We start from the raw sequence: 27,241 nt of genomic DNA, 5'->3' as shown, positions 1-27,241 counted from the left end.
GGGAAACTGAAAGTACGGCCGGCCGGCGGCCGGCCATGATTCAATTAGGGGAGGAGAAGCCGCAGAGCGCACGCTGGGCGAAGCCCTTTGATGTGCTGTGCGGCAAATGGAGGGAGGCTGATGCGCGTTCATGTTTGAACACGTGGTTCACATGAACTGCATGAAAACGCCAGCAAAAAGCTGGTGGTTTCATGATGTTTTCGCCACTTGAATTCTCGCTCCGCTCGATGCGTATGCGCGCATCGATAGGTCGCGAGACCTAAAAACTGACATTATTGCGCACTACATCTGCCCTTAGAGCTCTTGCGAGGAAATTAGGAAAAAGACCACCTGATGAGATTATCAAGATTTATAAAGCAAAATGTGTCACAGCTGCAGTTTATGGGACTGGGGTATGGGGGCCAGTTGATTTGCTTCCCATCCAAAGAGAAGAAAATGCTTTCCTGAAATTGATCTGGTCTGTCCCAAGTTGCACTTCCGCAAGTATCTGTCATGCGGAGTTGGGCCTCACCTTTATTTCAGATTTAATTAAGCTCGCGCTTGTGATGTTATGGCACAGACTTTGGACAAAAGAGACAAAACTAAACAGAGAAATTTATTTTGGATGTTCTGAAACTAGATGAGGCCCGGAGGATCCCATGGCTGAGCTATGTGCGCAACTTCCTACTAGATCTTGACCATCTAGAGTACTTTACTAATCCTAGCAGTAGTCAGGAAATATCTAGGAAGGAACTGAAAGCAAAGGGTTGGTCATTGTTAGATACTTCCTGACTGTCTTCTGAAATTGTAAAACCCACTGTCCTACACAATCGGATGATTTTAATTACTTTTAACATTGAACCCTACCTCACCCTTGTGACGAGTGAATATGATAGATTCCTACTAGTTCGCTTTAGATTGGGGGGTTTTCATAGACTAGTCACATTTCCTTAAGTGAATGACTGGTCACAAAACCTCCAGCTGTGTCCATGTGATAATATTTCGAAGCAAACCACGATCCATGTCTACTTTTTTGTAGATTTTATTCTGATGCCAGGAAAATGTGCTTAGTCCCTGTGTTAAAATGGTTTGGGCTCCGGCAATGTCGACCTGCCTTTTTGGCATTACAACAATTAGATGATGTGCCTAGTGCCTACAGGGTGGTAATTTTATTTAAAACAGTTCTGTGTTTAAGGAAATGTATGATTCTTTCTTAAATTGTTGTTTAATCCAAGAAAAGCCTGTTGTGTTTAATAATTTTTTTTTACTTTTTCAATGAATTTTAAATATTTGCATATATGTATTTTATATGAATGTTCATAAATGAAACCATGTTATTATGCTTTTATGATTGTTTGTTCACAATCGAATAAAGCTTTCTTTGATTTGAATTTCTTCAAAGAGGGCCAATACAATGTAGCTTTGTTATAGAAAGTAGCAGCAAAAAAAGCTGGGCTAACAATTTTCTGCTTGAGTTTTCCTTTTTAGTGAGGTCATATTTGCTTTTTTCAGTTTTGTGGTCTTAGGTTTAAAGTTGCAGGGTTTATTTAGAAGCATGTTTTAGGTCATATTTGATTATTTTATAAACTAAGGAATCAGGAAATATCAAAATGATATTTGATATTTTGGCTAAGTTTCATTCTTTCACTGATAGATAAAATGGCTGGCTTAATAGGAATATTCTCAATTTGTCCCATCACATTTACCCACAGAGAATGGGTGAAAGCCTTAGATACATAAGCCCCCTTCTTCAAGCTAGTCAGTATCGATAGGTAAATTGCCAAACACTCCATTCAAAGCAAGGTGCAGTAATAGGTATAAATGAAAGGATTGCTGTCACCAAGCATCTGGGATAGTGGTGAAAAAGTGGTGGAAACATGCTACCAGACTTTTGGAAAACATGGAACACAGTGTCAATTTGAATTCTGCTACAAAAGGTTCTTACTGCATTCAACAGAGTGATATTTTTTGTATTTGCAGTGATTCAGTTATGTATATGAAAAGTGTGATGACCTGTCAAAATCTATACTTGAGCTAGAAGTGCTTCCCAGTAAGAGATGCTTGCCACTTGCTATATTGTATGCTGAGAGCATATTTACAATCTGCAGAGTTAATAAAGAATGCTATTGACTTTGTAGTCCATTCTAGTGCACTGTTTCGTTATGCACAGGAACTTAAACACCAACATTGATCATGTTGTGCTTTGTGTCACATCAAAGAAAGATTCATCCCAACTGTGTTATTTAACCAGTGGTTCTCAGTCCTAGATGTTGTGAATTCCATTGTTTTGAGGCGACCGTTTACAGTATTTTTGCATAGTGATTAGACCAAAAGCAAGAAACATGAGGATCTTCAGTCACATAATAGTAGGGATGTGAAAAAAGGACACGGTACTGCATTCTTACATTTTTACACGAAAACACGACTACTAGAGTGGACATAAAATAAACTAGAGTCTGAAAACACCCTGGTCTACCAAGTGTTCCGCGTAATTGGTGTGGATGTGAAACATCTCCTAGAGAGTAGGCTGAATGACACTTTTAGTGACTTTGGCATTGAAAGATGGTCCATGTTAGAATGCCTGTCACTTGGTAAGCAACGTAATGTTGAGAAGCAATTCAGGATTTATTTATTTTTACATTGCATTGGCTTCGCTTTGAATCTGAATAATAGATTCATCTTTCAAGGGTTGCTGAATTATTGTCCACCCGGCCGAGGGCTAATTTTATTTGTAAAATCCAGGAATTTATGGAAATCGGCAATAAGCTATCCCAATTTTATATTAGTAGGTGATTTTAATTTTCATTTGGAGTTGCTGAATAACTAATAGTTTACCTGTCGGTGTAGTTTTGCAGCTTGAAGATCTTTCTGGATTCACTATGCTGGGCATTATTCCGCGGCCTTGTGGTTGGGTCTGGAATCGTAGTCTTTTCTTTGGCTTTTTTTGTAGCCCAGGTGGGCGTCGACATCTCACTTTTTGGTGTATTTCCGGTGACGTCGGCACGCTTCCTGCAGAAGCACCCACTCTTGGGCGTCATCTTCGGATTCTTTTTTCTCGTGTTTGTTCGGTTATCGAAGCAATGGCAATGTTCTAGTAAGTCATTCACCGTTTTAACCTTCAAGGTTTGTTTGTTCAAGTAATTGTCCATGTTTTCAACCCCCTTCCTCTCCAGCCTCATCTTTCTGGCGGAGGTGGGTGGGTTCGCTAGTGAATCCAGAAAGATCTTCAAGCTGCAAAACTACACAGACAGGTAAGAAACTTAGTTTTGCAGCGTGAATCTTTCTGGATTCACTACGCTGTGCATAGACTTTGTAGCGGTTTCTCATGTTTGTGGCGGCTGGGTGGAAGATGAGCGTTGGTTATTGAATATGTGTTGAAGCACCTTTTGTCCGACTTGTGCTTCCTTGTTCATCTGTATATCCACACAGTAGTGCTTTGTGAACGTGTGCACTGAAGACCATGTTGCCGCCAGGCATATGTCCTGAATGGGTGTGTTGGCTAGGAAAGCTATTGTAGCTCCCTTTTTCCTGGTAGAGTGGGCCAGTGTCCCTCCTGCCAGTTCTTGCCCTGCCTGATTGTGGCAGAATTGTATTGTCTGTGCGATCCATCTCACAATTGTTCCTTTAGTTACTGGTTTTCCCATAAAACTCTATGAGAAGGAAACAAAGAATTGCTTTGTTTTCCTGTGTTCCTTCGTCCTTTCAATGTAGTGCATGACTGCCCTTCTGGAGTCTAGGGTGTGAAGAGCTCGTTCAGCGCTTGTTGTCGGTTTCTGGAAGAAACTTGGTATTTGTATTGATTGATTCATGTGGAACCCTGACCCCACCTTCGGCATGAAGTGTGGGTCCGTTCTCATTACCACCCTATCATTGTGAATTTGGATGTAGGGTTCCTGTAACGTTAGAGCCTGTAGTTCGCTTACCCTGCGCCGCGAGGTGATTGCTACCAGGAAAGCTGTTTTCATAGTTAGCTTCTCTAGGGATGCTTTGTGAATTGGTTCGAAAGGATGTTTCATCAGTTCTGTTAGGACCAGGTTTAGGTTCCATGCAGGTGGTGGCACTCTCTTTGGAGGCGCAATCCTCTTAGCTCCTACCAGGAATCTTTAAACCACTTATGAGATGAAAAAACTTGTACACGTTTCCCCTCTTGTGTAAGCGACTATTGCTGCCAAGTGAACTCTCAAGGAGGATGAGCTTAGTTTCTTGTCTAGTAGGTGCGTGAGGTATCTTAGCACCGTTGAGTCCCTTTGAATCTTATTGTGCAGCTTCTCTCTCCTGCACCATAGAGTGAATCTCTTCCATTTCGATACATAGCACTTTCGTGTGCTGGGCCTTCGTGCCTCCCGAAGTACCCTCAGGGTGCTCTCTGGTAGTTTCAGATGCGCAAATTCTATGTCCTCAGGAGCCAAGCTACCAGGCTCAGGCTCTCTGGCTCTGGGTGTAGCACCTGCCCGTTTTGCATGGAGAGCAGGTCCCTTCTCCTTCCGAATCTGTGGGGTGCGCTCTGTGCCATCTCCATGATCTGCGAATACCATGTCTGCCTGGCCCACTGTGGTGCGACCAGTATCAGTGTCATATTGCTCGCTCTGCACTTGCGGAGGACTTTGTGCATCAGCGGTATCGGGGGAAAAGAGTAGGCAAATGTCCTCGAACAGTCTATCCATAGGGCATTCCCCAGGGACCCCTCCCCGGGCTGCCTGGATGCGAAGTTTTGGCATTTTGCAGTGTTGCAAATAGGTCCAACGATGGTGTCCCCCCACCTGTCGAACAGCCTTCTCGTCTCCTGTGCATTGAGCTCCCATTCGTGGGTTGCCGATGTTTGTCTGCTGAGCCAATCTGCTTTTACGTTGTCCTTCCCTGGCAGATGTATGGCTAGCAGGTCTATGTTGAGAGGGATGGCCCATGACCATATCTCCTGCGCCAGCCTCGAAAGCGTGGCCGATTGTGTTCCACCCTGCTTGTTGATGTGGAACATCGCTGTCGTGTTGTCCGTCTGGATCAACACTCTCTGGTTGTACAGTTTTGTCTGGAAGGCTTTTATAGCGAGGAAAACTGTCTTCAACTCCAGGGAATAGATGTGTATGACCGCATCTGCTGGTGTCCACAGACCCCTCACTCTGAGTCTCTTCATGTGAGCTCCCCATCCCTTCTGGGATGCATCTGTGGTGATGGTCACCGTTGGCGTTGGCGGCGTTAGAGTCTTTCCCCATGTCAAGTTCTCCATGTTCCACCATGCCATTTCTTTCTGCACTGCGTGCGTTACAACCACTAGAACCTCCCAACGACCTGTTGCTTGTGACCATTGCTCTTGTAACCACTCCTGTAAGGGTCTCATGTGCAGCCGCACATTTGGCACTAGGTGTATGCATGATGCCATCATGCCCAGGATCTTGCTCGCTGTTCTCACTGTCCGAGCTTGACCCCTCTGGTAGAGCTTAGTCTCCTTCACCAGCGCAACTGACCTCTTCTCGCTTGGGAACACCTTGATCTGTACGGTGTCGATCTGAGCTCCCAGGAAGATTTTTATTTGTTCTGGTTCCATTGAGGATTTCCCCCAGTGTATGGAGAATCCTGGGTCCATCAGTGTTCCTGTCACTCTCTCTGCATGCTCCTTGCATATCTGGTATGACCTTGCTTTTAGTAGCCAGTCGTCCAGGTAAGGGTATACGTGTATTCCCTCCCTTCTTAGGTGTGCTGCGACTGTTGCTAGGCACTTTGTGAAGACCCTTGGCACTGACTTTAGACCGAACGCTAGGGTTGTGAACAGATAGTGGTGTTCCCCTATGGCGAATCTGAGCAGATGTTTGTGACTTCTGTTCATTGGTATGTGTAGGTAGGCATCCTTTAGGTCTATGGTGACCATGAAGTCTCCTCTTTGCAATTGAGGAAGCACCTCTTGTAGGGAGGTCATTTTGAATTTTTGCGTTCTTATGAATTTGTTTAAGAACCTTAGGTCCAGTATGTGTCTCATTGTTTCGTCTACCTTTGGCACCAGGAAGTACGTTGAATACACACCCTTGTTCCTTTCTCTGTAAGGTACTGGTTCTATGGCTTTTTTTGCAGGAGCTCTCTCGCTTCCTCTTGAAGTCGCTGCAGCTCTTTCCTTGCTAGTTTCCTTCTTTTTGGCTTTTTGCTTGTTGGTGTCTTTTCCAGTTCTATGCAGTATCCGAACTGCATGATGTTTAGAACCCATTTGTCCGAAGTTATTGCCTTCCACTCCTGGAAGTAATGCTTTAGTCTTCCTCCCACTGGTCTCACATGTACGCAGGTGTTTAGTGCGCTTGACCCCTGCGTGTTGTCCTTGTGCCTCACCCTGGGAGTTCTTATTTGGGTGGGCACACGTTGCCTGACCAAGTCACTTGGCGGGGGCTGCTGTCCTCCCCTCCTATTCTGGCCACGTCCATTGCCTCTCCCGCGAAAGGACTGGCCCCTCTGCTGGTATTGCCAGGACTGCTTCTGTTGTCCTTGCTGTGTTTGGCTCTCCGCCTGGTGGGATTGTTGGAAGGCCTGGTGCGATGTTCCTGGCTGGTTACCCCCCCCCCCCCCTCTGCCGTTGGGGCTTCTTGATGGGGTGCCCCTTTTCGACCCTCTGAACTGCAATGCCCCCATGGACCTTGCCGTCTCATTGTCTTTCTTTAGTTGACTGAGCTTTTCGTCTACTGGGGCCCCGAACAAGGTCTGTCCGCTGAACGGGGTGTTCAGGATGCTGTGTTGTACTTCTGGTTTGAAGCCTGACACCCTGAGCCAGGCTTGTCTTCTTTCTGTGATGCCCATCATCATGAGCCTACTGGAGGTGTCAGCTCCGTCCAGAGCTGTCTTGATGCAAGAGTTTGCCACATTTTCCCCCTCTTCGACCAGGTTTTCAGCTCCGTCCCTGAATTCCTGAGGCATATTCTTGATCAACTGGCCCAGTTCCTCAAGGATCTGGTACTGATGTCTGTTTAGTAGTGCGTTGGAATTGGCCATTCGCCAGTGCATCGCGGCATTCCTTTCAATTCTTCTCCCTACCAAGTCCATCCTCTTGCTCTCCTTGTCTGGAGGTGGCCCTGAGGTAGTACGCACATTAGCCCTTTTCCTTGCTGTGGCAGCAATGATTGAGTCAGCTGAGACCGTGCCCTGGATATAGGGTGGGTCCTTGGATGAATGTTTATACTTCTTTTCAGTCCTTGGGGTGACTGCCTTGCATGTTGCCGGCTCTTTGAAGGCTTCTTTCCCTTGTGCCATGACACTTTCCAGCATTGGCAGGCACTGGCTCCTGGTCTGTGTGGGGAGCAATGTCTCGAGAAGGAAGTCAGCCTTCTGCTGCTCTTCGTCGAGTTTCACCTTAAAGACGGCTCCTGCATTCCTGATGACTGTGTTGTACACCCCAATGTCATCTGGCGGCGAAGGCCTCGAAGGATACGGGTCGACGCATTCTTCAGGACTCTGTGTCTACTTCTTGCCAGTCTGTCTCCTGAGTTTCCGAGGTCGCCGAACCCAGGAGCGTCCTGCGGGCGTCGTCCTCCTCATAGTAGTCGGAGGCGGCCTCGTCCGGTTCGTCGAATGCTTCGACATTCTCCGACTGTTGCTCGACTTCATCCTCTTCCTCCTCGAGCACCTGTGGCTTGGGCTTCGTCGGGATTATGAAGTCTTTCATCCTTGCGTCGAAATCCTTCTTTCGTTGCAGGATGTTTTCCATCTCGGCTTCGAGACGCCTCTTCTTCTTCTCCATTTCGGCAGCAAGATCTGCGTCCAATGGTTCGGCCGGTCTTTTTGGCGGTAAATTCGGCGCCGAACCTATTTTCGGCGTCAAAGGTTTCGGCGCCGAGCTTATTTTCGGCGTCGGCCCTGGAGCCCTTTTCGGGTCCTTCTCCCTCGGCGTCGGACGTTCCTTTTCGGAGAAGTTTTTCGATGGCTTTTGCTGTTCTTCAGCTCTCGGCGCCGGGGACTCCTTCTCAGAGGATCCACTGGGCCTGGGTTTAGGTGCGGACGCCGAAGCTTTCGGCGTCGGCGCTTTCGGGGATCTTTCGAGACTACGGGTCTCTCGGGGCCGTAGAGTCTCCTACCTTCTTTGGAGTCTTAGTAATATCGGTCTCTACGGCCGTGTAGCTGTCGTCTTCGGCAGCGTGGTTGTCTTCTTCGTCTGAAGGTAGCCCCAGGTCTCGAAGGGTTGGCCCTTGCCCTGCATCGTGGCGTTGGCTACCCTCTGTCTCGCTCGAACTGGAAGAGTCTTCGGCGTAAAGGCGGAGCAGGCGTTGCAGTCGCTGCTCTCGTGGTCTACCGGTAGGCAGAGGTTGCAAACCGGGTGCTGGTCCTTCTGCGCGTACTTGTGGTGGCAATTTGCGCAGAACTTGAAAGGAGTCTTGGACATCTCACGCGTTATGGGGGCCCCCTGTGCTCGCATTCCTCGATGGAAATTCGAAGTTCTTGAACTTCCTTCACTCCTTCGTCGATCTTCTCGATGATGTAGTCTCCTGAAGTCTTTTCCAATGTTTTTCGACCAAAAACTGCGTGTTTTCTTCTTCTTTCCCAAAAAAATGTCTGGAGCCCTCTCTGGAACGATCCAGACCCAACCGCGGAAAAAAGAATCTGAAGATGGTGCCCAAGAGTGGGTGCTTCCGCAAGAAACGCGCCGACGTCACCGGAAATACACCAAAAGGTGGGACGTCGACGCCCACCTGGGCTACAAAAAAAAAAAAAAAAAACAAAGAAAAGACTACGATTCCGGACCCAACCACAAGACCGCGGAATAATGCACAGCATAGTGAATCCAGAAAGATTCACGCTGCAAAACTCCGATACCAATAACCTGTCATTTTTAAAAGTTTTAACTTAAATCAATTAATAAGTGAATCCCCACATCTTGCAAATCCCACGGTTGACGGGTTTACTAACCTTCAATAGCTAACAGCAGAGAAGGTCCTGCCCGCAGTATGATCGGACCATTAGGCCATCTTTTTCTCAGTCAGGATTTCGTCACATAATAACACAGATAATAATACATTTAGAAATATCAAATATCGGTCCTGGAACAATCTAAATGTTGAGAATCTGAGGGACACACTCACCAACATATGCCCAGCCCTAGTTCGCAACCTTGGCCCCTGGATTCAAGATAGCCTGGCTGATGAGGATTATGAATCCGAAACCGGTCCCAGGATGCTTGTTTCCGGTCCAGGGAAGACATGGCTTGGCAGTTCGGGCTGGACTGTTCCCAAGAGGCACAGGGTCAGACTGATTTGCATATAGCCATGTCTGAACTGGGCTGGCAGAGTGGGCTAAAGAACGGTGATGGATTAAACCCAGATCTTTTGACTGGGTGTGAGTGTTTGATTGATTCAGATGCTCCGTCCATCACCACCCCCTTTTGTACCACCACAGGTTATTAAGCAGGTAGCAAGTGTAGTGGCTGATCCACTTATTAAATTACTCAATGAAATATTGAGTACAGGGCATTTCCCAATTTTATGGAAGAAGGCATCTATCCTACCATTGGTGAAAAAACCCACTGTGGATCCAGGAAAGGTGGAAAATGATAGCCACATATCTCGCCTACCTTTCCCTGCAAAAATATCAGAGAAAGCAACAAATGAGTAGATGCTAGCCTTTTTGGATGCAAACTTGCTGCTTGATTCCTCAGAGTATGGCTTCAGAGCAAATTGGGGGGGGGGGGGGGGGGGGGAGAATCTGCCTTGGTAGCGACCTCAGAGGCAGTTAGAAGGGCAGTCGACAAGGGAGTGGGGTTGGGGGAGGGGGTTAGAGAGCGCCACTGATCCTATTGGATTTATCGGCCGCCTATTAGGTTTAAGAGATTAGGCCCTAGCTCTGTTGAGCTAATTTTTGAGTAACAGACAACAGCGGGTGGAGATGGAGAATGCGAATTCAATGTCTTTCTCTTTAGCCTCTGGTGTTCCACAAGTGTCCTCTCCCTGTCCCACGCTGTTTAATATCAGTTAGCCCTCTTGTTAACCTGATTCGTAGCATTGGCTTGGTTGTCCCTTCCTATGCGGATGATACTCATATAGCAGTATCTATTTCATGTGACGTAGACAAAGAAGCAAGAAATGTTTGTAAAGGCATGTCTCAAGTCGGACTATGGATGCAAAATAAGTGTCAGAAATTGAAATCGGAAAAACCGAGGTGATGCTCTTCGGTAAAGAGATAAACTTCTGGAATGGTGTCCGGCAAGCCTAGGCACGTCACCTGTTCCGGTCCAGAAAGTAAGAAACCTAGGAGTTATTTTTGACTCAAAGCTAACTTTTTCGGGGCAAACAAATTCAATCACCTCTTCAGGTTTCTTTGTACTGAAGGTTTTGAAAAAAATCTTTCCATATGTTCCCACTCAACTGCAAAAAACAGTGATAACAAAATTGGATTCTTGCAATGCACTGTATTCGGGGCTCAAAAATGAGTGATAAAGCAATTACAGGCATTGCAAAATACGGCAGCAAGATTGTTGCTTTGAATCCCGAAATTTAACTCAGTAGCACAATCTCTGCTGGATCTACCTTGGCTCCCTGTGAAAAAGACTCTGTGTATAGTCTACAAGGCCCTACATCAGACAGGCCCCAAGTACTTTCAGGATCCCTTTTCTGGGTACAGGCTAAGCAGACATCTTAGATCTAGATCCTCACGAAGTGTCACCATTCCCAGATCATGAAATGCCGTGGGGATAGGGCTTTTCCACAGGGGCAGGAAAATGCTGGACCTCATTACCTTTTAAGCTGCTCTGCCAACCACCCCTGATGCAATTTAGAAAGCAGCTGAAGACCTGGCTATTTACTGAAGAGGACAATTCATTTCGCTGTACAATCTATGGAGTTTTGGGTACTGAACTAGTTTCTGATGCTCTACCTATAGCGCTAAGACAACTCTGGGTATTCACACATAAAATCATTTATTTCATTAATTCAGAAATGGCTTGAAATGATGCATAAAAAATTCCCTTCATCAGCCATGGCATTTGAAGTCAATGAAGCCTCACTGTGGTACTAACACAAGTTCAAGATCTCTTCAGTAAAAAGGAATTTTCTCTGCATTGTATAAAGTACTGCTTCATTTTTGATCTCTTCAATAACTCGGAGGGCATATGCCCCCAGTTCAATGCAAATGTTGCAGAACCTGTCGAAGAGAATCACAATCTTCGGGTGTACCAGTATTGGCATGGAAAGCTATGTAGGTGGCCAGAGTTAGCAAATTGTGTCCTGGCTGTTTTGACATTGCTTGTCTCAAGCGCCAATGTTGAGAGGACCTTTCACAGATAAAAGTTTACTTGGGAAGGAAAGAGCGAGCATGACCAAAGACTCACTGAAGAAGCATTGTATTGTGAAGTACAAGGATTTTGATTTGTAAACATTTGGACCTCACATACACTGTCTATATACTACACACTATCAGTGCAGAAAGCAAGCAATAATAAAAGCAAAATGTTTAATAAATATCAGACAAACACGGTGTCTGTTCTTTTTCATGGTGTGGAAATTCGGGGGGCGTGGCTTGAGCGCCGAGGGAGATGGCGGCGTGAGCTCGAAGCTCCGTGCCTCTTCCCCGCGAAAATCCTGACACAGGGGCCGGAGAGCCCGTGGGTGCCCCGGCGCCGGCAGAGAGATCATCGGAGGCCAGCTGGGCGAGGCTTGGGCGGCCGGCGGACCCGCAGCGCCGAGGCAGACCGCCGATCGCTGATGCGGAGAGGCGACCTGCGCCACACAAGATGGCTGCCGCGACGGCGCCCCGGAGCACCGAGGGCTGCACAGCAGGTCGCAACGCCGGCGGGCACTGAAGAGACGCGATAGACGGCAGCGCCGATCCCCCGCACAGAGGGAGGCGATCCTAGGTCCGCGGCCGCGGAGTGCAGCGAGGACGTGTGGGGACGGGGAGAGCCACCCGGACGCGCCGCTGCAGGCGCGACTTCCAGACAGACTCCTTGGCGGGGAGAGCGGGACCTGGAGCATCGGCCCGGCCCTGATTGCCAGCCAACCCATCAGGTGAGCGGAGTGCCGCCTGGAGAGGGGATCCCGGGGAGACGGGGCACGGCGCTGCCCACCTTGACGCCCCCCCCCTTCCCCCCGCAGCGGGAGCCCGGTGAGCGAGCGAGTGGGGACATAACGGAGGTGCCCATGGGCCACTGAGGGATCTCTAACAACGCCAGACGACCGAGGGCGCGACCAGCCTAACGCGCCGCTCCAGGGTAGTGAGAGCGATCCCCCACAGCACCCGGGGTTCGGACACCACGGTGGACGCACCCACTGGGGAGGTGACTGAACAGCAAGACCCCACAGCGCGCAGGGGCTGACCGCACGGATAACAGGCGGACGTGGCAGGCGGGAGCGAGGAGGCCGGCGGCTATGGGGAAACCGAGAACCAAGGCGGAGGAGGCGGCGGCGTCGAGTATGGCAGAAGGGGGCCCCGCTGAGCAGACGGACCTGCAGAGACTGCAGGATCGGATCTTGGACGCCATTTCGGCCACCAGGGACGCGCTTCATAATGACATTGCGCAGGTGGCGTCGGGGCTGGGCCTGCTTCGAGCGGACCACGACAAACTAAGAGACAGGGTCAAGGATACCGAAGTGGCGCTGAGTGACCTGGCACCGGCTCATAAGGCGATGGAAACTAAACTAACGGACGCCCTGGACCGCATACGCACCCTGGAACGGCGAGCCGAGGACGCGGAAAATCGAAGCCGGCGCAGCAATGTGCGGATCGTAGGCGTGCCAGAGACGGAGGGGTCGGGGAACTTGGTTGCCTACATGGAGGGATGGCTGAAGACAGTGGTGGCGCCGGAGGGGCTCTCGCCGTTCTTCACTCTGGAGCGAGCGCACAGGGTCCCCTCGGGACCGCCCAAGCCGGGGCTCCCACCTAGACCGATTATAGCCAAGTTGCTGCACCACAAGGACAGAGATCTGCTCCTACGGAAAGCTCGAGAGGATGGCCCTTTCCAGATAGCGAACAGCGCAGTCACGCTTTTCCCAGATTTCACCTTTGAAACGCAGAAGCAACGGGCCTCCTTCTTCACGATCAAGAAGGAGCTGCGGGCTGAAGGGATTGCCTACTCCTTGCTTTTCCCAGCTAGGCTCAGAATAGTAGTGGACGACAAGGCGATCTTCTTCGCGACGTCAGCGGAAGCCTGGGAGTGGTGGGAGACGTACAAGGCCGGGACTGATGGCGCCAAGGCACGAGAAGAGCGGGAAAAGGAACGAGAGCGCTCGCCCAAGCGGCTGCGGAAATCGAGGAGACTATGGAAACGAGGGCGGGGGAAGCTGGGACCCACGGCCTCCCAGACTGAGGTGGAACGGCAGGCCGCGCTACTGGAAGTCGAGAAGATTGGTCGAGCGGAGGGCCCTGAATCCAGGGGGGCCATGGACTCGGACACTCACGTATCGGCCTCTGGATCGGAGTCGGACCTTCCGGGGATTCACCGCGCAGAGGGGCCGCGGGTGACACCGCAAACGGCGGATGAGATCCTGAACATATGAACTTCCGTTGATGCAGCATGGGTAATGTTTGAAATGGCTGGGAGGGGAACCATTGCCTGAGCACACAGTGGGGGCCGGGGCACACCGCAGGGCTCGGGGCAGGACGACCATGTGGAACGGGGGAGGAGACGGGGAGCGAGGCGGCGCAGCCCCCCTCTGGACGAGGCCGCGCTCCGTAAGCCCTTAAGGCACCCACGGCTACGGCTGTGTAGTTGAGACCTGGGTCATCAGGTTTGGGAGTTTGGATGGGGACTGATATATCAATATTGGGGCCTGTTCTGGGGGAGGGGGGGGAGGGGTACCACAGTTGGGGACTGGTTACTTTCTTGAGATTGTTGACCCTGGGGGCACCATGGGGAGGGCAGATGCAATGTTTTGTTTTGTTCGGGGGGGGCACCACCACCGCCGAAGGGCAGGATCTGGGGAGAGGGTTACGACTAGACCACCGGGACAATGGCTAATGTGAATGGATTGAACTGTATTACCTGGAATGTCCGGGGCCTACACACCATGCAGCGTAGACACAAAGTGCATGCCTATTTAGTGCGGAGGGGAGTACACATTGCAATGCTGCAGGAGACGCATCTCGCACGACAAGAGGGGGTGGCGTTACAGAGGAGATGGCGGGGACAGGTTTTCCACACCAGCTACTCGGCCTATGCGCGGGGAGTGCTTATATGGGTTAGAGCGGGCACCCCTTTCCAACTAACGCGCCAATGGGTGGACCAGGACGGGAGGTACGTGGTGGTGGAGGGGAAGCTAGAAGGTAAGGATATTGTGCTGGCTAGTATATACGCCCCGAACACGGACCAACTGGCTTTCCTGGCGACACTGTCAGGGACGCTGGCCCACTCCTTGGCGGGCCCGGTCCTGCTGGGAGGCGACTTTAATTCCATTGCCGACCCCTTGCTGGATAGGTCCCACCCCCCCCTGCGTGACTCCCCAGTTCATAGGCTATCTAGAGGGAGGAGGGAATGGCAGGAGAGCTGGGAGCTAATAGATATTTGGAGAGGGCAACACCCGACTGACCGGGATTATTCGTTTTTCTCCGGGCTCCATGACTTGCATGTCCGTCTGGACACGATGCTCTGCTCCCGGGGGGTGCTGCCGAGCGTCACCGGTTCGGAGTATCTCTCGAGAACAATTTCGGACCATAACCCGCTCCTAATCCGGCTAGCATGGATAGCGGAGAAGCCCAGGATTCCGCTCTGGAAACTGAGGCCGGAGACCCTAGAGGACCCCCTCTTCGGGGAGGCCCTGGCGGAGGGAGTGGACCTATATTTCGCAGAGAATGCAGGGACGGCGACCTCTAGAGCGACGGAATGGGACGCCTTGAAGGTAGTGGTGAGGGGTATTTGTATTAAGGATTATGTAGGTGTGCGGAAAGTACTGCTGGGCGACTTGACTAAGGCGGACACTACGCTTAGAGAGGTAGAGAAGAGGCGGCCCGGACACCCGGACCTCCAGGAGGCTCTATGTGCGGCCAAGGAGGCGGTGGCCGTTGAAGTGGGGAGACTTCGAGCCTTCGACTACAAGCGATATGTACTGCGCTCCCATGTTGAAGGCGATAAGGCGGGCACGCTCCTGGCATGGCTCTCGAACCCCACAAGACGGTGCGCTCCCATACTCCAACTGAGGGACACAGCGGGCGTGGTGCAACACACACAGCTGGGCATAGTCACCGGCTTTCAGCAATATTACGAGGGTCTATACCGGAGTACCCCGGGAGACAGGACGGGGCTGGTGGACCCCTTCCTGGCTGACCTGCCCCTACACCGGCTGGAGGCGGACCAGGCGAAAGATTTAGGGTCTGATATAGACGTGGGGGAGATACGGGCGGCGGTGCGGCGCATGGCAAGGAACAAGTCGCCGGGAATTGATGGACTCCCTATAGAGTTCTATAGCAAGTACCTGGACGCGCTGGCACCACGGCTCCTGACTGTCTATGGAGAGGCCAAGGCGACGGGCCGGCTGCCGCAGTCGATGCGGGAGGCGTTAGTGGTCCCACTATTGAAACCCGGCAGGGAGGGCGCTGACCCTGCGTCCTACCGACCACTCTCCATGCTCACAGCAGATTATAAAATCCTGAGCTCCATACTAGCGGCGAGGCTCCTGCCTCATATGACGGGGCTTGTACACTGTGACCAGAACGGATTTATACCACAGCGCAATACCTCACTGAATATCAGAAGGCTTGTCCGTATCATGGATGGGCTCGACGGCGGGGCAGGGACGGAGCTGGTCCTCTCAGTCGACATCGAAAAGGCCTTCGATAGCCTCGAGTGGGACTACCTGTATGCTGTTATGGAGCGCCTCGGGCTGGGTGCCGGTTACATTCACTGGACGAAGGTCCTTTATGCGGGGGCGATGGCAAGAGTGAAGGTGGGTTCGACTGTATCCCTCCGCTACCCAGTGGAGCGGGGCACACGTCAGGGCTGCTCCCTCTCGCCGCTGTTATTTGCGCTGGCTATTGAGCCGCTGGCGGCTGCGGCCCGGACAGGGCAGCATACTCGCGGAGTGCGGGCCCGAGACGGACACCATTTCATCTCGCTATATGCCGATGACCTACTGCTGTTCCTCAGCGACGGTGTGGCGGACCTGCAGAGAGCGGAAGCCCTGCTGGAGAGCTTCGGAGAGATGTCGGGCCTAAGGGTTAACTGGCCCAAAACGAGCTTGTTCCCGCTCCTGGAGGGCACTGCCCAGCCACAGCACCGATCCGAGGCGGTCTGGAGCCCTACCTGTATAAAATATCTGGGGGTCCACGTTTACCACAAACCAGGAGACTTGCTTGAGGGCAACCTGGGGCGCTGCATACGTGGACTGAAGGGCTGTATGGCCTTTTGGACCACGTTACCACTGTCGGTAGCGGGCCGGATATCACTGCTTAAGATGGTCGCCCTGCCGAGATTACTGTATTATTTCCGGACGCTCCCAATCTGGCTACCCGGCTCTTTCTTTAGACAACTTAAGTCTCAGATTACGGCGTTCATCTGGGGAACGGGTCGGTGCAGAGTAGCGCTGGCCACGCTTTCTCGTCCGAAGGATGAGGGGGGGCTTGCGGTACCGGACTTTGAGCTATATTACCTAGCAGCCCAACTGCAAGTCTTCACGCAGGAAGTAGCGCGGGTGTTCCGGGGCCCAGAGGATGAAAGCTTACGGGGGACGCCCAGACATGTCCTAGCATATGTAACCCTCCAACAGCGGCTGGACAGTCGGGATTTGTCACTGGAACAGCGCACGTACCGACAATGCTGGAACCGGGCCCAAAAGAGAGCGGGTATCCAGCGCCCATATGCGCCCGAGATCCCCCTGGGCATGCTTACGGCCCTACCACATGGCGGCGACTGGTCGCACCTACAGGAATGGGAGGAAGCGGGAATACAGGTGGTTGGGGACCCGTTTGAAAATGGCGCACTGCTCCCATTCCAGGAGCTGACAGATCGCTTTGGCATCCCGAGAGGGGGATTTCTGCTGCACGCAGCCGTAACCAGGGCGATGCAGGCTCACTGGGGCACGGGATTGGAGGAACCTGGGACGGCAGCGGCGTGCCAATACACCATGATGGCGGCAGGCACGATCAAGGCGGTGACGTGCCTCTATAATCGGATGCTCAGAGAGAATACCCCTCCACTCGCATCCCTCAAAGCCAAATGGGAAGCGGACCTAGGAAGGGGAATACCTGACACAACGTGGGAGCAACTTGTCCGCAGGGCTCGCAACAGCACAAGGAACGCTAGGTTCCAGCTAATCCACTACTATGTGCTGCACAGGGCGTACATGACCCCGGGCAGAATCAGGCGGTATTTTGGAGATGAGACAGCGGCCTGCCCTAGGTGCCCGGAAGAGGGGGCCGAACTGGTGCACATGCTGTGGGCATGCCCGGCCCTGCGGGAATATTGGCAGGACATAGGAGAGGTGTTGAATGAGGTGACTGACAGATCCATAGAATACGGTCCAGCGGAATGTCTCTTGCACTGGTTCCCCCACACCCCCAAGAATAAACTCACCAGTAAGTTTATAGACATGGGACTGATGGTGGCCAAGAGGGAGATCACGAAGAACTGGAAGGCGAGAGTGGGGCCAACTCCGCGGAGGTGGCGGCAGGAATTTCTGAAATGGGCCGCGGCAGACAGCACACATAGGTACCAGCTTGCGCGTAGGACCCCTAGCCCAACAGCAGCTGACACTGCTACCTCGTGGGAAGTAATGGTGCAGGCACTTAGGGACAGCGAGGCTGATGATGAGGGGGAGGCCCCCGGGGCGGATGGGACGGAGGAGGTGGACTGAGGCCCTAGGCGCAGCAGGTATGCAGGGGGGATGACACTAGCAATCCAGGAATGGTCGCAATGGAACCTCAGGCAGGTGGTGGTGGGTGGGGTGGGTTGGGGGGGGAGTTCGGGGCTTTGCGCAGGGGAAGGGAGTTGGGGATTAGCGCGTAGTTGGGTAGGACTATAAAAGTAGGCATACACGGTAATCCGGTCACTGATTACTCCTTCCTATGGAACGTCAGGTGTGGACGAGCAGAGACATCATTGCCGCCAGACCCCAGGGTTGTGGGCAGGTAGGCTGTGTACAGATTGACGAAGCAAGTTGAAAGTCTGCTACATTTATGATGATACTTCTATGTGTAATGACCTGTACAGGTATGTCTACAATAAAAATTATTTCAAAAAAAAAAAAAAAAAAATGGTGTGGAAATTCGTAACCACTAATAACCACTTTTTAAGGTATTGAAATCACTGATAAAACCCCACCAGAATTTACCAAAAATAGAAACTGAAAACAGGAAAGCCTATATATACCAAACGTAAATATACAACTTTGTACGCATATAAATGACAATCCTCTCTCTCCACCTGATGCTCCACTCCTACCGTCATCTCACCACCTAACCAACCCCACCCTCATTTACACAATATACCCAAATATGTGAACTTGTCTTCGGCCCCCAGATAACTTGCAGAAGCCAAGGTGAATTACAGGACATCATTCAGGAAGGCTGTATTGACCTAACAGATTCACAGTAGACAGTTAACATACATTCTGAGAGCCAGAACGACTACAACCACAAAAAATGAAACCCTACATTAGAACTCACCTCTAGATACTTGATGATTGATGGGTTATAATCAATAGTCTTCCGATTGACTGCCTTCCTCATTCGTTTCCCATCAAAGGTGAGCTGTTGCATGGCCTGTTGTTGGGCAAAGTCCGGTCTCTTATAAAAGAGCTGACGTGGAGCCTGATGCTGAAACTTAGGCATGTGAAAGAACCGAGGCGGGGAGCCAATTTCCATCGCCATTGTTTCAACTGCAATGCAGGTGTACTAAAAACAAAAAGTAGAGAGATCAAAAAAAATAACAAAATCCAAGGACATTTCCAACGAACTTTAAATCAGACTTTTTGCAGAGTAACACAACAGGAGAGATGAAAGGGGAAATAGATTGAGGCGTTTAAGAAAATTCAGGAATACTACACACAGAAAGCTGTAGGCAATCAGTTTACCATGCTTTATTTTTTTAATTCATTTTAAAGTTTTACAACCTTACAAAAAATGACAGCACCACTCAGCTACAATCATAATGTACATCACTTTGTGTAAAAACAGAAGAGCAAACATTTTCACATTGTCAACTGGTCAACAGGGGACAGAGCAGATTACTTACAGCACACCACTTAACAGCTTCAGCCATCAACTTGGTACAAATTCTCCTAAACCCCAGACTCATGGACCTACATCCCATCAGAAGCAGCTGCTGCTCTCCCCCTGTGGTACTTTGGAGAGTCCTCCTGTTACATCACACATCACAGGAATTTTAATACTAGCTTCATTCTGCTATAAACTAGTCACCAGTTTGCTTTCCTCGACACTAGATCCTGTATCTGTCCCAGTGAGGCCCAGGTAGGCATGGCAAGGAAAATCAAAGGTCTTTTGGACGACTAACCTAATTAACGTCAATGTAACCTCGTTTTTTTTCACTGAATTACACATTTTTATTTTTTTTGTAAACGTAGAGTAAAATTATTTACGATATGTGAAGCCAACACCCCGCCATTTTGGTTCCATATTCAACCACTTGCAAGCAGTAAAGTCTACACCACGCACAGCCTTCTAGCATGTGCAGCGTGCGGTTGGTCTTGCAGATCCTGGCTGCACTTGCATTAACTTACTGACTTTGCCAAGGAATCACACATAGTGACAACACCAAAGAATGAGGAATTTCCGACTGACAAGAGAAGTAACTAGCAGCACTGTCTAGAGGACTTTGAATGAGGAATTAACAACCGGACTAAAGAACCTGGCCTGGAAGTTCGGGCTGGACTGTTCCCATCGGGTGCAGGGTCAAGACTGTTTTGCATATGGCTGGGTTCAAACTGGAATCGAATGGGGAGAAAAAAAACGATTGATTTAGGCCCAGATCTCTGTACTGGGGTGAATGTATGACACTGTCCTGTATTCTGTCCATCAATTGTTCTTTTTGCATGTGTCACCCAGAGTGGGACGGGTATGCCCAGACATGGGTCCCGTGCTCTCCATGCCACTGGAGTCAAGCTATCCTGGCTCATGAGGAGTGAAACCCCGAAACTGGTCCTAGGATGCTTGTTACCAGTCCAGGGAGAACCTGGCCTGGCAGTTTGGGCTGGACTGTTCCCATTGGGCGCAGAGTCAAGACAGATTTGCAGATGGCTTGGTTCAAACTGGAATGGCATGGGGATCAACAAAACGATGGATTTAGGCCAAGATCTCATTACTGGTGTGAATGTAGGACATCGTTCTGCATTCTTTCCATCAATTGTTCTTTTTGCAAAGAAGCAGCTGCAGCACTGCCTACAGGTCTTAAAATGTGGGAATTACTGATGTGATAACGGAACCAGCTGCAGCACTGTCTAGAGGAGTAAGAATGAGGAATTACCACTGAACAGAAATACAGCTGCAGCACTGCCTAAAGGACATAGAATGAGTAATTACCTATGGGACCAGAGAAGCAACTAGCAGCACTGTCCAGAGGACTTTGAATGAGGAATTACTGACGACCAGACATGCAGCTAGCTGCACAGTCTAGACTTAGAATAAGGAATTACCACTGTGACCAGAGACACAGGTACAGCACTGCCTTGACGACTTACAGTGAGGAATTACCGACTTGACCACAGGACCAGCTAGCAGCCCCGCATAGAGGACTAAGAATGAGGCATCACCACTGTGACCAGAAATACAGCTGCAGCACTGCCTAGAGGACTTAGAATGAGGATTTACCAATGGGACCAGAGAAGCAGCTAGCAGCCCTTTCTAGAGGACTTTGAATGTCCCGACCCATGTAGGAGAGCATTTCCTACCCCAATAGGCGCAAATACCAGTGTTTTTGTGACATTATATAGAAGGAATACAGAATGGAGCTTATTAGAAATGGCGTGCAAAATTAGACAAGCCTGCAGATAAATAGGAGTGCACAGACAAAGCAAAAAATATAATCAACTCCTAATTAAACTAAATCTTGCCTCTGGAATAAGGGTTTTGCATACACTTTAAATAAACACAAAAATAAAGGAACATTACATAAACAAGAGTCTGCAATGAAAACATGACACAAAGTGACCATGTTTACAAAAATGTGAAGTTAACAAATAATGTTTGTCATCAGCTACTAGACTTTGAATTAGCACGTGAAGGTGGTTTTAAATAAAATATAGAAATAAACTGTGTGAGAAAGTGCCATCTTTCTTGCATAGGTATGCCCCCACTTTTTGCTGAATTGCTGATGTGCTTTGACTGAGTGTGCCCTGGGCTCCTGCCAACCAGGTGTTCAAGGCCTGTGCTCCTTCCCTAAAACTGTGTTGAAACTAAAACCCAATTGGCATCTCTGGCCACCTGTCAGCCCCATGTAAATGGTACCTTAGGTACCCAAGGCATGGTGACCAGAGAAGACCCCTGAAGGCAGCAGCACTTATTTTGCCACCCTTAGGGGCCCTGTGCCCTGACAGCCACATACTGCCTTTGCAGGCTGAGTGTCTAGGTGCAGAACTAAACAAAGAGTCGACATGGCACACATCCCTGTTTGCCATGCCCAAAAGCTCACTGGCAACCATCAGCCACCCCTCTAGCTGGGTGCCCTATGCCAGTGGTGTGGGCACAGGTGCATGAGCCTTGTGCCCCTACAGTGCCCAGAGCCATTCCTGGGTACTGTAAGTGCAGTGCTGCCATTAAGAGTATATGGTGCTGGGAGGTTGTCATTACGAACTCCACCGCACCATGATGGCTTCACTGAAGACTGACAAGTTTGATATCAAACTTGTCAGCACATTAAACAAGCACTGATGCCAGTGTGGAATTTAATGTAAAACGCACCAGAGGGCATCTTAGAGATGACCCCTGAAACCTAACCTACAATCCACGTCTGGTCGGAGAGGCTGCCTAGGCTGCCATACAGCAGACATGTTGCTGGACCCCTGGGTGGAGACTCCGCCCTCCTGGGCCTGCAACAAGGCACATCCTGGGCGAGGTGCTAGGTCTCCTCCCCAAGGATGGGCAATGGGAAGCTTCTAAGGCATACTGCCTTTGTGAGCTTCTCCAGACCACTTGCTGTGCTCAGCAACTGGCCCCCACCAGTTCTGACCCCCACTCTGGTGGGAAGACTGGCAGGAAACCCTACGTCAGGATGGGGGATATGCCAGCCTGTGCCAACCCCACCCCTCAGGTGGGAGAGGCGAGGTGAAGCACGACCCGGGCTCCGGCCATCTTGAAGATGGGGAGCCCTGCCCAATCACAGCTAGGCTCCTGGCCCCCTCCCATAGGAGAGGAGCAGACTAGGGGGTGTACCCAACCCCCAGGACAGGGACCTATTGGTCCCTGCCTTTACCCTACCTGTAACGCCCCTAAATTTAGGGGCACCCCGAACCTTCCTTCCTAAGATCCCCGTTTTGAAAAAGAAGAACAAGAAGGACCTGCCGTGCAGCTGCTAACAAAAGGACGACGACAACTGACTTGGCTCCAGCCCTACCGGCCGGTTGATCCTTGAACCTGCTCAATCCCGGTGTCTCCTGCGGACAGCAACCTCAAGAACCCCGGAGGACCTGGCTGCCTTGACCATCTTAGAGGCTGGGACTCCCAAAAGCAGAGGATCTGCTCCAACAACAATACCCCTGGTGCCAGCCAGGAACCACGAACCCAGCCCCTTCTGCACCCGCCGAGCCCGGCCTGTGCCAGAGTGAACCAAGACCACGAAGACGCCCCCCGGCGACTGGGACCCGAAGTCCAGTGCCCAAAGACACTGGATCAGCCTAAGAACCAGGGACTCAGAACCAGGGACCCCTCCAACCACGACCAGCTGAGGGTAAGATTTTCTGACACCAACAGACACCCCTGCACCCGGGCGCCCCACGGTCCCCTGTGTCTTCCTTTGGGGTACCTACCTCTTCTCCAAGATCCCAACTTACCTCTCGAAGTGGTGGTCGCACCTGAAGAATCTCCGTTCCCGAGCCTGCAGCCTTTGTTCACTTTTTAACTTTCCCATTGGATAACATTGAGCGCCCCACAGTTTAAAAGCACCCTGCACCCACCCGCCCGAGTGCCGCTGGAAGTGCAACGACTACCCTACTATACTATCCCACTTGCCCTGAGTAAGTGACCAGGAGCTCAGCTCCCACAGCCGCGTGGTCTGCTTGCTTGCAGCCACCAACCACAGGCCCCCTACCCTCCATTGGATTGCACTGGGCCTACTCTCTGCACCCAGCCACCCCTGTGCCGCTGAGGGTGTAAAAACTGCACCTTTCCGACCCTGGGAGACCCCTGAGTCTATGCCCAGAACCGTAACTCTGCCAGTTGAGTACTTACCTAAAAGGCGATAACTCACTTTCCTTCCATAGGTTAACATTGACTGGTTTTCACTTGAAATTTCTTCTAAGTGTGGACTTTTGAAACTTTAAAATGTTCACCTAAAATCAGCTGAATAACGAATTCCGAAATACTCACCTGGGATCAGGAGAGAAGCCAGTCCTGCACCTTTTAGCCCAGTACTGAACCACAAAAGTAATCTTAACTGTACTTACCAGTAACTTGAATTTTCTTCCATAGGAAACCATTGACTGTTTTTGTCTGAAACGTCTTCTGTCGATTTTTGCAAACTAGAAATATTCCTTAAAAATCGTACCAACTACTAAAATGTAAATAATAACCTGTCTTAGGTAGAGGTCTCAGTGCTGAACCTAGGAGTCCAGTACTGGATTATAAAAGTAACGAGAACCTACTTTACCTTGACTTTAATTTCCTACCATAGGATAACATTGCTAGTTTTTCACTGAAAAGTTTTTGTGTCAACTTTGAAAATACCTTTATATTCTTTAAAAATCACAACTGTAACCAAAACGCTTTTACTTAACTGTTTCCAGCTTAGGTCCCAGGACTGAATCTAGGATCCAGTCCTGTGGTTAGAAAAGTAATCAACTGCATTTATGTAGAAAAACCCATTGAGCTCAATGTTAAATTGTGTTTAGAATTGTAGCTATTGTACTTACAAAGTCTATTGCCTTCTGCAAAGTATTTACCTAAAGACACTCATATTGAGGAAAGTATATTTTGATACCTGTTGGTTCTAAAAATAAAACAATTCTATCTTTTGATATAAAAACAATTGGCCTAGAGTTCAGTTCTTGAGTGTGTGAAACCTTTTGCTGACTGAGTGTGTACAACAAATGCTTTACACTGTCCTCCGATACTGCCTTACTGCTCGACCAAGCTAACACTTTGGAGAGTAAGGTCATATCTGACTTTAGCCTCTGTTATACCTCTGGAGACTGGGGACTCTATTCACACTATACCTTACTTTGGTCCAGTATATATAGAGATACTTTCTTACAAACTGTATCTACAAAAAGTGAACACTATACTATAGGTCAGTCAAAACAGTGACAATACATCGTGCATAGAGATATGTAACTAAAGATCTGAAGGTAAAAACCGTTAAAGAAAGGATACACGTAGTAGGCCAATACACCAGGGTAGGAGAGAGACCAAAAATTGTGGGGCAAATAAAGGCCATAAACTAAACAAAAGCAAACTTTAACTAACTACACATGAACTAATCGCCAGCGAGTGGCGGAATTAAAACCCACATACCATACATAGCATGCTTCGCAGAGCAGCACATGAGATTCCTAGGTTCAACCTAATAGTGACCCTATAATCACCTTTCTCAAAAGAAATCACCCATATTTTCAATCTAGTGTACATTTCATTAATTCACACAATGTAATGTTGAATAGCGATTATTATGAAAATGTTTAATAAACCTATAATAAAAAATAAACATGTTCTGCAAGTGTTTAACAGTTTTTAATCTTGCATTTGGTCTCCTGAAAAAAGACTCAGACGGAGGGGGCGTTGGCAAACAGATGGAGTAAGCAGCCACACCACAGAGATCCCAGCGAGGCCATTGCATCTGGCATCATCCTGCCCATATTCGGCATAAACCAGCGCGCCCCCTAGAGCAAGTCGTTGTAACGACTTGCGTTGTAATGGTACTGCGAACTACGCGGTCGCTGTAATGACCGCGTTGTAATCGCATGCATTGTAAAAGGCTATATTCACTGCTGTGCCATGCAGCAAAAACCCTGTGAGACGCTGCAGGTTGTTAAGCACCCCATGGGCTAAAGCGATGAGGCAGATCTCCGCCTTGCACAAAAAATTCCAGTTGTTGAACTGCCCCAAGCTAAGACTGGGACAAAAGGTTAAACTCCTTCCTGCCCGCAAGATTGCCTCCAGACGATGTCACCAGGAGGTAAGTAACTCTTTATTGCTTGATTAATAAAAATCTTAGCAAGCAGCTGCGCAATAAAACACATATAAAGTAAGACAGCACTTGTTCCGATAAAAGTTACAGTAATTTCATAAAATACAGAAGTATAAAACTTACATACAGTACGAAAGATAAAATTATTATTATATGTATTAAGTTAGGCACACAATGGCTGCTGGGAGACCAACCTCCTTGAAGTTCGCCTCAGTTCAGATGTCTATGAAATTAGGTGTAAAATCCTTACCAGATTAGTGGTAAATCTAAAATTGATCATTCCCAGTGAGTAAATACCAGTAAATTAACAGCAGCCTGGATTGCTAGCCAGTTTGTTGGGAGGCTGGCAAGATAAATTTTTTTTTACTATGTCCATGAAACAAACAAATTTGCAGGCTAACCGGACATCGCCCCCCTCGAAGCTAGCATTCACCGCCTGTCTACATGTTCGTATCTGATTTTCTTTCAGGCGCGACAAGTGAGGCCAGCTTTGATATATTTGCAAATGTTGTCCTCACCCTTGATATGTTTTGGGGCTGCACATTTTTTATCAGGAGCTTTAGGGCAAAGGAAACTTTATATTTATTTAGGAGTTTTATATAGCGCTGGCCTGACCCAAGGGTATCGGAGCGCTTTACAACAGTTTTTGTGCAAGTGTCATACAGTAGAGCAGTATTATACATATTGGTTCGGAAGTCCAAGTGTGCTGAGCAGCATTGAGGTAGTAAGTGAGTCCTGAGATAACCTCACTGAGTGCACGTTGTCTTGGGTTGAACCCCTTTTGGGGGGGGGGGGGGGGGCAGGTAGGTGTCGAATAGCAAGGATGAGGTAGGTCTCAGTGATACAATGTCTGGGAGTAACGGCGATCAGAAATTTGCGTTTAGGCGGCAGCTATCCATTCAGGAGGGAGCAGTTGAGGAAGAGGACTTTCAGGTATTTTGGGAATTTTGTGAAGGACGAGATAGTCATGATGCAGACTGGGATGGAGTTCCATATTTCAGGTGCGCTGCCGGCGCAGGACCGTGCGGCCGTTTTTTGTTTGCGTGTTTTCATAGAGATGAGTAGTGAGGTGATAGAGCTCCTGAGGTTCCTTGCCTGACCAGCCCTCTTGAGTTTAGCAGACAGATACTCAGGTTTTCCTGTGTGCAGGGCTTTGTGCGTGAGGCAGGCAGTTCTGAAGCTGGCACGCAATTCGACTGGTAGCCATTTTAGTTCTCCAAGTGCTGGTGAAATGTGATAGTATTTCCTAATTCCAATGACCATTCTGGATGCTGTGTTGAGAGCAGTTTTGAGGGGAGCTAGGTGATATTTTGTTGTACCAGTGAGGGTGGCATTCCAATAGTCAAGTCTGGATAGCACCAGTGAGTAGGTGGCTTGTTTGAGGACTTTGGTTAGGATGAATGGTTTTACTTAGTTGAGTAGCTTCAGATTGATGAAGGCACTCTTTGGGAAGTTCTTGATGTGTTTGGTCATGTCGAGGTTTGAGTCTAGGGCGATTCCTAATGATTTTACAGAGTTGGTCAGTGTGAATGCCGTTGAGAGCATCCAAAGCTTTTAGTCATTCTGAATTTTGAGGGTTTTCTTCTTTGTTGGAGATGAGGAGGGTCTCAGTTTTGTCTTGGTTGAGTTTTAAGTCGTTAAGAGACAGCCAATGTTGGATTTCTTTTAGAGTGTCATTTAGTCTGTGAATGTCATCTATGGAGGAGGTTTCTAGATATATCTGGGTGTCATCTGCATAAAGGTGGAAAGGGATGTTGGTTTATTTAAGTAAGGTGGTGAGGGGTTCCATGTATATGTTGAACAGTTGAGGTGAGAGCACTGAACCTTGGGGGATGCCCCTGCTGACAGGGTGTAGGTCAGAGGCAAAGGTTTTTTTTATCCTTTGTGAGTGGCTGTTAAAAAGGAGGAGCACAAGCATAGGACCACCTCATCAGCACCTACACTTTCTTGTAAAGCCTTGATGAGAAGTTGGTGATCAACCGTGTCAAAGGCTGCTGATAGGCCCAGGAGAATGAGGAGGCAACA

At 49.3% G+C, this 27,241-nt stretch overlaps 1 protein-coding gene across 1 annotated transcript in view; it reads right to left on the bottom strand.

The window, feature by feature from the left end:
• The window catches only part of WDR33 (WD repeat domain 33), an 833,238-nt gene that overhangs the window by 719,868 nt on the left and 86,129 nt on the right, over positions 1-27,241 (bottom strand). Inside the window, exon 2 of the mRNA XM_078665596.1 lies at positions 18,529-18,756. Within this exon, the coding sequence (XP_078521722.1) occupies positions 18,529-18,732 (204 nt within the window). The 5' untranslated portion in view covers positions 18,733-18,756. The remainder of the gene's footprint in view (positions 1-18,528; positions 18,757-27,241) is intronic.

This window comes from Lissotriton helveticus, chromosome 11 (genome assembly GCF_964261635.1).
Source record: "Lissotriton helveticus chromosome 11, aLisHel1.1, whole genome shotgun sequence".
NCBI classification, from domain to species: domain Eukaryota; kingdom Metazoa; phylum Chordata; class Amphibia; order Caudata; family Salamandridae; genus Lissotriton; species Lissotriton helveticus.
This window is presented reverse-complemented; position numbering and strand designations above follow the sequence as displayed.